The 11,795-nt window shown below is 49.1% G+C and overlaps 1 protein-coding gene across 2 annotated transcripts in view; it reads right to left on the bottom strand.

Annotated features, from left to right (window-relative positions):
- Positions 1-932: 932 nt before the first annotated feature.
- WDR48 (WD repeat domain 48) overlaps positions 933-11,795 on the bottom strand; it is a 53,049-nt gene continuing 42,186 nt past the window's right edge. For both annotated transcript variants that reach the window (XM_027835815.1, XM_027835816.1), the window contains 5 exons: positions 6,946-7,051; positions 5,995-6,082; positions 4,822-4,898; positions 4,169-4,361; positions 933-2,833 (listed from right to left, as the gene is read on the bottom strand). In XM_027835815.1, coding sequence (XP_027691616.1) covers positions 2,738-2,833; positions 4,169-4,361; positions 4,822-4,898; positions 5,995-6,082; positions 6,946-7,051 — 560 coding nt within the window. In that variant the 3' untranslated portion in view covers positions 933-2,737. The remainder of the gene's footprint in view (positions 2,834-4,168; positions 4,362-4,821; positions 4,899-5,994; positions 6,083-6,945; positions 7,052-11,795) is intronic.

Here is an 11,795-nt window from a genome sequence, read left to right as displayed (position 1 = left end):
TTCTGTGCCAGTGACTTTCAGATCTATTTGTCCTGCCCTAATCTCTGCTGACCTCCAATCTGGCATCTCCAACTGCTTTTCAGATACCTCTGAAAAGCAGATGTCCAGTAGACGTGTCTAAAACCAAGCTCATCTTTCCTTCAAAAGCTGCCCACTTCCTCCCTTCCCTGTTACTGTCCAGGGAAGGCATCACCAGCCTCTCACTCATCCAGACTCGCAGCTTCATCGTCGCCTTCCACTGTTCATTGCCCCTCATGCCATCCATTGTTAGATCCTGATCATGCTAACTTAAACCTCCAACCCTGCCCCCTCATCACCTCACCTCTGCCTGCCTCAGGTCTCTCCTGCCTCTAGTCCGACCTTCCTTTACTCAGTGGCCAAAGCGTCAGGTCTGACTGTGCCACCTTCCCCTTCTCCCTATGACCTCGAGGATCAGATAGAACATCCCTTCACAACCTGGCCCCTTCCTCCTTTTCTAGGCCCCTCTGCATACTCTGGGATCCAGTGACGCCACTATCGTGGCTGTTGACCACGAACAAGACCCTGCATCTCTCTCAGATCTCAGCTAAGATCCCCTCGGTGCGTGTACTCTCTCTCACCTGCCTGTCGCTGCTCTGTACGTAGCCATTTGCATGGGGTCTCGCCTGTTAGATCATAAGCTCCTGGAAGGCAGGGGCTGTTTCTACCTTTGTGTCACTGGGCTGAACACAATTCCTGGCACACAGTTAAGTGCTTAAAAAAAACCAGCTTGTCTTTACTTTAGTCGGTTCCTCACATCCCACAACCTCCCCCTTCTAGATTTAACTGCCCTGATCAACAGATGGCAGATAATTCTAGCACCAACCTGAAATCAGGGAACTTAAAAGACACAAAACTGTTTAAAGGGGAAAATGGAGACAGTGAGTTAAAATAAATGCAACACAAATCTGAAATATTTTAACTAAAGCCTTTTATTCTATACAACTGTGAAATACAGATTATTTACCCTTTTGGCATTGCAGACTCTGTCAAACTTTCCTGAAATTGCATTACTGAGTTGGTTAGAAGGAAAAGGAAGGGAGGGAGGGGAATGAAAGAGAACCCTGGTGGAATTTAGGTCCATGAAAGTAACCAGGAAGCAGCGGCTGTAAGACTTCGGCCCCCATAGGATCTGGAAGAACTCCCTTCCAACAGGAGAGCGGCCCCTCCTGCCAAGAGGATTTAGGATCAGGAGCCAACTGACGACTTCCCATGGCATTTATTTTTTCCGTTTAATTCACAAACATTGCTAAAAATGTGCCACCACGGCACACGAGGCATCACACCGAATACCCCGAGGAGCACATCCGAGTGGCCTGGAGAGGGAGCACGGTGTGTCTGTTTAGCTCCTGCGAGGGCAGGAGGCATGAGCTGGCTGCTTTCCAAATGACGCCTGATGGGAGTGAGAGAGCTCAGTCCTTGCAGGAGTGTGAACCTGCACCTTGTGGCCCGAGTGGTCTGCTGCCCCACCCCCTTCCCCAACACCCTCCCCTCCCCCTCCCCTACAGGAGGGGCGGGGGCAAGGCCAGGAACAAACCACCCTCCAAAGGCACTTGTGCTTCTGGCTTGGGGCAGTTGGGGTGGACCTCGGATCTGTTCTGCATACAAACAGCCTTTGGGGAGAAGCCAAAGTTACGTTTTTTTTCCCTGCCAAAAGTTGAAATGTTTTTTCCCCAATAAGTTAACTCTATACAAGACCCAGATGACTGACCGTATGAAAGCTTTAGATCATTAGAAAGAACAGTGAAAAGAAGATCTAGGTATAACAACAAAAAATGCATATAAAACTCTGGAAAAACAAATAACTACTTTCAGATTATGAACATCAAATTAATCTGCTATGATATTTCTTTACTCCGACATAAATTCTAGGTGACATTTAAATGAAGCTAAAATTTCAGAATGCTCTTAAATTTTAACAAAGTTCGGGTTTCCACCTGGAGCTGTAACCTGAATTTCAGCTGGCGAGAGTTACAACTGGACACGGTGCAGGAAGGAAGAAACAAGACGGCTAAGTTTTAATTACATCCTGCTGAAAAGTGTGTTGACTCCATTATGAGGCCCAGCATCACTGGACTGACCCTGCAACCGTGTTTCTGGAGTGTTCTGACTCAGGATTTCTGAATTCCAACAGATCTTTCTACAGGAACACATCTGAAGTACAGTATTAAAAAACAAGTCTAATATTGACCCTCCATTTTGTAATTACATGGGCTGCCCTCAAGGGTGCAAAGGTGTTTCCCCATTTTAAAAAAAGATCTTGTCTTTAGTGAAAATGATTTGATTTTTTTTGAATGACCAGCTTGAAAGGTCATTGCAGGTGCTCTCTGAATGGAATGTGCTTTAAAAAAAAAGACGAGACATCGTGCAGGTCTGAATTACATTTGGAACACAGTGACAGATATGGCCCTCAAGTGTCTCCTAACAAGCATGAAGAGACGAAGATGAGTCCCTGGCAGGCGCTCCTCGCACCCCTCCCTCCACCTGCGCACGCTGCCTCCCTTGGGACAGACTGGAGTCTAGGCCGCAAAGACTGTGTTGCTATATTACATCTCTATTAGTCACTTCAGGTAAAGGGGTAATCTCGGTCCGTACCGAATCGATCCTTAGAAGTCTCGCTACTGTGGGGGTTCAGTGGGCTTCACTAGGTAGTACTACTCTCAGGACCACAAGAGGAAGGTCAGTAAATGAATACCCAGGAGTGTTCGCCCTCATGGCCTCACGTGGACTTCTGGCGGTAATGGAGGGTGAGGTCACCGCCACTCTTCCATATGAAGTGTTTTACTGTTCGAAGGTCCATATTTGGGTCCAAAACCTGAAAAGAATGAAACGGTGTTGAACCTGGGTGTCTGGCTCTCCAACTGGGCGGGGGTGGGGGATGGGCATCAGGGAAGGTGGTTGCAGCTCCAGCATCCCACAACACCCAGTACAGTGCCCTGACACATAATTAACGTTGGGTGGGGCAGCAGGCACGTGTTTGGTTCTATCTTGTGCTCTGATGAAGACGATGGAAGAGTCTGCGTTCTGTGCAGTGGCACCGACGTACCTTCCCCCAACTCTAGGGCCAGAGATGACAGAGGCTCCAAAGGGAGGCTGCCAGTGAGCTTGCCAGCACACCCGAGTGCCTCGAGCCTTGGGCCCCAGACCCCAGGGAGACTGATCATGCCCTTATGCTGCAAGGGACAGGAAAATCCAGAGCAAAAGCAGCCAGAGCTGCCTAAAGACCTTGGTGAGGAAGCATGCGGAAGGCAGCCCCGGCCAAACCAACCCCAGCTGCCTGCTTACTTCCCCATGCTTGTCAACGGCTTTGCCGTTCACCCACTCACTCATGCGTAAAAACCTCGGGTTTCCTCCCCCTGCCAAGAGACAGGACAGAAGGTAAGGAAACAAGCATTTATTAAGCACCTAGGCTGTACCAGGCACTGTGCTAGGCCCTTTAAAAACAGCATCTCATTTCATCCTCACAACAATCCTGGGAGGTAGGTGCTATTATTATCCCAATTTTACAGGTGAGGAAACTGAGGCAAACAGACATTAGTGACTTTCTCAGGGTTGTACAGCTAGTGAGTGTCTGCAGCTGGATTAGGACTCAGGACTTCTGGCTCCAGGCCCATGCTCCATCTATCCACTGCACCATCTCTCAAAGGAATCTCCCCGCCTCCAACATCTTTCACACCCATCAGATAGTCATCCCATCAGAGGTCTTTCACTGACTCCCCAATAAGCCAGATTCCTTATTGCACGTGGACGGAGGTGAGATGTGGCGGGAATACTGACAAGTCTGGAGGCCCTCTGCTCTCACCACACCCAACACGAAGCTCTCAACAATTTGGACACCTGAGGTCCCCCACTTACCTGCCTCTGCCCTAGGCCTGGCAAGCCCTCAGCCGCCTTAAGGCTTAAAGACATCTGTTTCCCTGGACCCTAAATTTGCCTTCTGAGCCCCAGAACAAGTTTTTTAAATCCCCTCCCTACCAACACTGAAGAGCGGCCCACTCATCCTGTTGGCCACGCTATCCTGCAGGGCAGGCCTCTTGGGGTTGGGAGCAGGGCTCAATTCACAACCCGAGTCCCCAGGCCCCAGGATCCACCATCTCTTAATCTCTCTCCCAGGGGAAAGGCCCAGACTGAGGTCCTCATGTCAACTCACTTGGTCCTGGCACAAGAGTTCAATTTTCTCCTCTGCCAGTAAGGCGATGTCCTCTTCTTTCTCCTGCTCTCCAGTTTTTTCATTATTTGATGAGCTGGTGGTCTGAGATTCACTGTCCAAATTTATGATTTTCTCGTAAACATGCTCCATCACCTTCCTGACTTGGAGCATGTCACTGGCAGACAGTCTATCTCTGGGAAGGGGAAGGGAAAGGTCATGTTGTCAGAAAGGTGAAAGGCAAAGAGAAAATTCATTTTCTACCAATCAACTTTTGGGGGGCTGGCTCCAGGAAAAGCAGACACCAGCAGGGAGGGAGGTCTTCCAAGGACTTTCCCAGGGGTCCCTGCTAAGACTCACGTACTGCCTTTCTGGGCTGTCTGTGACCTCATACAATTCACCCTCAAATGGACAACACGGGGAGACGGGTTCCTGGATCTCAAAAGCCCTGGAGAGTGACCTCCTTTACATCATGGCTTTGGTTAAAAATGGATCATGAGGGCACAATGAGGAACCCCAGCCCAGATTATTCTAGAAGAGACCCATAACTTTCAGCTTTCTAAGGGCAGCCTTCTTTTCTCTGACCACAAAACATTAAAGGAGCCTGTCCCAGCTAACAGGACTTAGGAAGACAAAAGGCCCAGCACTTCACTTACTTCTTTAAGGTTTTTGCCCCTGAAGATGAGTGAGGTTGGAGGTAGAAGGGAATTTTGTTGAATTTGGGCATATTTTTCTGAAAGAAAATATGATATTCATTACAATTGTATACTAATTATTATAAAAGAGAAAGCTACCTTGAAGCGCAGATTAAACTCACAGTTTTTAATTAAAATTTATTTTACAATTTGATATGATTTTCTCATAACAAAGTACCAGACCCCATAAATAGCCTTGAAAAAATTCATCAGAAAAGTGCAGAAGTTCATATCGGAATCAGAACAAAGACAGAAGTACCCCGATGGCGAGCACACGACAACACCAAAGTTATAAACACTTTTCTCCTCCGACACATACGGCAGTCTCTCAGAGTCCTTTAAAGAATCCCCACAATGTACATTTCATGTCATCTCAAAAGGGGAGCCTCTTTCTTGACCGGGGCTCGGTCCCCCAGTGAGACAAGAAGCCCCCATGACTCCCTCTGCTCTCCTCCTCCTCCTCCTCTCTAAGCAGCAGCAAGGCCCAGGGAAAGGAGCCAGCTCCCCCCTCCCCTTCCACGCAAGGTGGACAGTGTCCTCGTGCTGATGACCTCCTCACAGGGTGCTGCTACGAGCAAAGGGCTTCAAGGTGCTCGAGCGCTCGGCCGGCGGCTCTCGTGACTGTCTCTGAACAAGCTGGTGGACCCCCGCTGGTGCGGGACATGAAGCGGAGGGCTGCCTTCCACTCTGCAGACGTCTGGGCGCTGTAAGCCAAATTGCCCACACGCAGGGCCTGAACCGTGCCCTTTGTCTTCAGGCCTCTCAACTGGGTGGACAAAGCCCGAGCCCCGCAGAGCCCTCTGGTGTCCTCCTCCCAAGGAGTCGACCACAGGCCTAGAGGCAGCAGGAAAGCTGTCCCTTCAGGGCGGCTCCCATACACAGAGAGGAGACAAGAGCTGTCGAGAGCCAGATGGCTTTTTAAGGCTTGGGGGGCTTCTCGGGGCTGGAAATGCGCTTTTTAAAAGTTGTAAGAGATTAAATTCCATTTTGGTCCTGTCAGGAGGGAAGGCTGGCCCTCTGCAGGCCTGACAGTCACCATTACAATGCTCTTGGCTATTCAAGCCCTGAGCGGGCTTTCATTTCTTTCCTCAGTGTTCTTTAAGAGGACAAAGCAGAGAAGAGGCAGACACTTACATCCACAGTGATGTCAATCACCCACTGGGGCACTGTCTCGTTAAGCAGCATCGACTCAGTCTCCCCTCCAGAATCCCGACACAGCAACCTACACACATAGAGAGCAGCAGAGAGCCCAGTGACCCACTGGCCCTGCAGGAACCCAGAAACACGGTGCCAACTCCGACACAGGCACCCCCTCCGGGCCTCTGGGCTTGCAGCAGCAACAGGCCTCGGGCTGTGGGTCAAGACAGATGGCTGGGAAACAGAGCCTTGAGGAGCCTGAGGAAAGGCCATGGGGCAGGTCCTCCTCCCTCACAAAGCCCAGTGAGCTGCATCTCTGAGAGGAAGGCACAGCCTCTTTCTCCTTAAGGGCTCCACTCGCCATCTGGGTAATTTACAGAGAGGGGTCCTCTCCCACCTCCATCCCCTCCCCCCTCCCCCACCCACTGAGCTCATCCCCAGGCCCAGGCCCCAGGCAGATCCCAGCAGCCTCACCATGGGAGGGTGGAGCCTCCGACTCAAGGAGGGGGCCCAGGGCAGACATCACCTTGCTTCTTACCTGGCTGTACCACTTTGAGGCTCCTTGGACTCCTCCCCCCCGGTCCTCTTGTTAGGGATGTTCCTTGTTGCCCCCTCCCCCACAACTTTTGAACTCTCTTGGGTATGCTGTCTTTCCCTATTCGATTGTATGTTCCCTGAGGGCAGGGACTGTCTGTTTCTGTATCTGTATTCCCAGTATTATTTGCACAGTGCTTGGCACATAGTAGGTGCTTAATGTTTATTGACTACTGACTATTCCATCTCTGTGATGTGAAGAGAGGACCGGCGGGGAGCCCCGGAGGTTCCAGAGCGCTAACTGGAACCCAGCCACACACGAATGAGCATCTTCCTAAGTGGTTCCTCAGCTTCTGCTGCTCACTCCCAACATACCTGACTCCCGGCCCTGCCCGGCCCCTCCAATTCCTCTACCTGAACAGGGTACGGCCTCCAGCCTCGCCAAAGATCACTGGGGTGTGTGGAGGGACCTGGAAGTAGCCATTCCCCTTCTGGACTCGATTCTCCTGCTCGCCATTCACTGTGGGAAGATGCACATGAGATCCAGAGTCAGATCTGCAGTTGTCCTATCTTGTCCCAGGCAACCATGGGAGCCTCTTAACAACCAAAGTCAAAAAGCTCCAGCATCAGAAACACAGGGAAGAGCTGACTAAAGCCTAATTTGGGGAACCAGAAAGTCAGGCATTCTGGGAAGGCTCCCTGAGAATGCACCTCCTTTAAGAAGGGCCAAACCAAAGGGGCAGGGGCTTCCTCCCTCCCCCTCCCCATGCAGCAGCAGCAGGGGAGGTTCTGCCCCTTGGAGCCTTGCTCGGTCACTACTCAGCTGGTACGGGCCTAGGGAAGGACCTGAACCCAGAACGGCCTAATTCCACTCCACCACATCTGCCTCTCAGAGAAAGGGATGAAATACAACATTCTGAGCACCAAAGTGGCAATGTCAGTAGCTGTCGCTTGACAGGCCTGGAGCAAGACTGGCCAGCTATGGGACTGACCACAGCCCCTGCTTCTGTCTCTGCCGAATGTGTGAGGTGAGAAGGGGCCTTTGCTGAGAGGAGTGCTCTGAGGACTCCACACTGCTCTCCCCGCTCAGTCTCACCCTCTCACCCCCTGCCTTGCGTGTCTCGGCCTTGCAATCCCCCTGGCACCCTCATCCTGGTGCAGGAGCCCCCGGCTCCCCCACAAGCCCTGCTCGGTCTCACCCCCAGCCCCATGTGTCCTGGCCCTGCAATCCCCCTGGCACCCTCATTCTGGTGCACTGGAGCCCCCGGCTCCCCCACAAGCCCCACTCATTTCAAATGCTATTCTCTAGGGTGGGTCAAGAGATGGGAGCAGCTTGCTCCTTGCTCCCATGGTCATTTCCCTGCCCCTGGTCTGCTGTCTTTCCTCAACAGCCTCACTCTTCCCAAGTTCATAACCCTCTCCTAATCTTTTTCATGGACATCTACTGACTTTGTGCCATTCTCCAGACTAGGTGGCTGGGTGGCCCAGTGGATAGACTGAAGAACCAATCCAGGCTCAGACACTTACTGGGTAACCCTGGGCAAGTCATTTCACCTCTGTCTGCCTCAGTTTCCTCAACTGTAAAATGTGAATAATAATAGCGCCTCCCTCCTCCCAGCGTAGCTGCGAAGATCAAATGAAGTGTCTGGCACATAGTACGTGCTCCATAAATGCTTCTTCCCTCCAAACCTGCCCCTGCTTTTAACTTGGCTCTCTCTGTTGAATTAAGCAACAAGATGGTGGACTAGACATTTCCTCCAGTCACCGCAACCTCCCAAACTCCTCCAAAACAGAAATTATGTACCAAAGATAAAAGCAACTTCAGCTGTCTCCATGGTCCAAAAGAAAGTTAAAAAAAAAAAAAATTCCTCAAAATCCAGAACTGATGCTCACTGACTTGAGCTCACTCAGCTTCACCGTACTAGCAGACCCAAGGCCATGACACAGGCTCACATCAAAACCTACCCCTGCACCCCAGCCTCGCCCCCCTCTTTCCAGTGTCATGGAGGCCCCTGCTCCAGGCTGCAGAATGTTGCCCTGGCCTCAGTAGCCAGTTTGGCCACAGTCCTCACGGAGCAAAAGCCTGCCTGTGACTGCAACCCGGAAGCACCAATGCTGCCAAGCAAGCTCTGCCCATGCCAGAACTAAGGAACAGAGGGAGTGGGACAGGTTACCAGGACAGGACACCGTGTGTGGGTGGGCAGCTATGCAACACTCCACCATGACAGAAAGAGCAGAGCACCCAGCTGGGGCCAGTTCTGACCACCCAAAAGTCAGCTGGGGCAGAGGCCTAGGCTGGTAAACCACCATCCTCTAGAGGGGAGGGAGTCAGGAAGTGAGTGATGAAGAAAAGGATTTCAGGAAGTAGAAAACTCAAAGACCTTGAAGATAAACAGAAAAGTCAAAAGGAAAAACAGTAACAGCAGAAGGAAATATGGCCTCCAGACCTAGTAAGAGACCTCAGGCATCTATGAATGAATGCTGTAGAATAAAGGAATGATCAGGAATTTGAGGAGAACAGGAACCACGACATGCTGTTCCTGAGTGATTTAAAAGATCAATGAGAATCGGGAGAGCAGGATTTATGGCCCGCACAGCAACAACAGTGAACATGAATCTGCAGCAGCCCCCCGAGACCAACAAAAGAGAGAGCAACAGACTGAAAATGCAAATACACAGCCATGAAGGACAACCCAGAAAAAGAGAGGCAAAAAGTGAGATCATTAAAAGAAAATCTATTCACGATGCAGCAAAACCTACAGATCTCAAAGACAATCTAAGGATTGCAGTGCTCCTAGAAGAACCTAATAGGACAAAAAAGCCTAAACACCATAATGAAAGGAATAACAGAAGAGAATGCCCAGAACCTCTGAACACAGAAAATGAAATTCTAATGGAAAGAATTCACAGATCACCTCAAGAAAAAAACAAGAGACAGAGGCAATTACAAAAGATAAAACGGATCCTTTGGTTACATGAAGCTGAAAAGCTTCTGCAAAGACAAAATTAATGCACCCAGGATAGGAGGGAAAGTATTTGAATGGGGTAAAAACCTTTGTATCAAATTTCTCTGGCAAGGGTTTGGTATCTAAGACACACACACATTATATATGACTAAAAGCAATTCCCCAAGAGATAAATGGTCGAAGGATATGAATAAACAGTTCTCAAAAGAAGGAGTGTGCCGTATTCACAGCCATGTAAGAAAATGCTCCAAATCAACAGTAATAAGAGAAATGAAAATCAATACAACCCTGAGGTTTCACCGCACATCCTGCAAATTGGCAAAAATGACAAAAAATGGCAACAGTCAATGTCGGAGGGGTTGTGGGAAGATAGGCACATTAACACAGTGCTGCTGGAGCTGTGACAAGGCACAACCATTCTGGGAAACAATTTGGAATTATGCAAATAAAGTGACTAAAATATCCATATCCTTTGAACCAGAGACTCCATTACTGTGTTTATACTCCAAGGAAGCCATGGATAAGAAGAAAGTTCTTATATATACCTATGTGTGTGTGTGTGTGTATGTGTGTGTATATATATATATATATATACACACACACACACACATATATATATACACATATATATATACATATATATAAAAATATCAGCACTTGTGATAGCAAAGAATTGGAAACAAAGTTGATGCACATCAATTGGGGAATAGTTAAATACACTGTAGTACAAGAATGTAATGGAAAATTACAGAGCTGAAAGAAAGGATGTCTGTGATGAATACTGAGAAGCCTGTAAAGATCTCTATGAACAGATACACAGGGAAGCAAGCAGAGCCGAGGAAATGATATACACAGTAACTTCAACAATGTAAATTGGAAGAATGACCCATCAAAAATCAAAAGTAGATGTAACAAAATTACAAAGCTCAGTCAGGATTCAAATGAAGACATAGGAGAGGACACCCCAACCTGCCCCTTTGTGGAGGCAGGAGGCCTACAGGTGTTACATATTGCACGTGGTTTTGGACTTTTTCAGTGCATTGCTCAGTTGTACTTTTTTTCCTTTCTCAAAAAACAGGGAGGGAGAGAGGTACCTGGGATAACTATGGTGATGTACAAAACAGAAATCACTGAACTCCTGTGGCTCCTTATCGCCTCCAGGACACAATACAAAATGCTGTTTGGAATTTTTTAAAAATGTGACTGAGAAAGAGTTAACAAAATAAAAGTGCAACAGGAAAAACCAAAAGAAAGCTGATTCCCCCGGGGCAGTGGAGACATTTGGACTTCTCTCTCCACCTCTAATCACATCCCAAGTTCTGCTTAGTCTCCTTTTGCAAAGTTTCTCATGTCTCATTCCTCCTTTCCACTCCCAGTGTCACCTCCACATTACTTCTTGCCAGGACATCCCCTGTCTCCAGTCTGTTGCTTCTCCACTCTCTGTCTCCTCCCCTACCCCTAAACAAAACACACATCTGTCTCTCCTTCACAATCAAACTCCAATCAACTTTTCGTATTGATCTTCTTCATCCTCCTTTAAATTGTTCCCAAACTAGATGACCCTAAGCCTCCTTGGCGAGTCAATAATTCTGTGGCTCAAGGCTTCTTGAGAGCAGGGACAGTGCCTTATAACACTTAGAACAGGACTAGCACAGAGGAGGCTCAGGTAGGCAGCTGGTGCCACCACAGTGCACAGAGTGCAGGCCCTAGATCATAAGACCTGAATCCAAATCTGGCCACAGACACACTTAACTGTATGGTCCTGGGCAAGTCACTCCATTACTGCCTGCCTCGGTTTCCTCATCTGTAAGATGGGAATAATAATAGCACCTATATGGTTGTGAGGATACAACGTGGTTGTATTTGTTAAGTACTCAGCAAATCTTCAAATGCTCCATAAACGCTGCTGGCAGGGCTATTAACTATTATAGCAAGAACCAGAGAAGATGAGAGTCCTGGCCCTAGGCGGTGTCAGAGATCATGAGAGCCAGCTGACAGCCAGGCAGGCATTCTCTCCACACCAGCCCTGCCAGTGCTGGCCAGCCGGCCATTCTCCCCTGGACAATGGCACTCTGCTAAGCCACTGCTAAGACAATGGTGTTTCTGCTATGCCCCAATCTGCCTCTCAGTCGATTCCGTTCCCCCGTGGCCTTGCATGATCGATCCAAGCCCTCTTTCCCACAGGAAGGTCCTTTGGACCTTTGTAGACAACTGAACTGCCCTCTCTCCCTCCTTCCATCCAACTTGGTAGCTTAGGATTTCTTGTCCCTGCACTTGGTCCTCTTCTACTGGGTCTAC

This window comes from Vombatus ursinus, unplaced genomic scaffold, assembly GCF_900497805.2.
Source record: "Vombatus ursinus unplaced genomic scaffold, bare-nosed wombat genome assembly UNPS02014817.1, whole genome shotgun sequence".
Lineage (NCBI taxonomy): Eukaryota > Metazoa > Chordata > Mammalia > Diprotodontia > Vombatidae > Vombatus > Vombatus ursinus.
The sequence above is the reverse complement of the archived record's forward strand: the minus strand, read 5'-3'. Positions and strand labels throughout refer to the sequence as shown.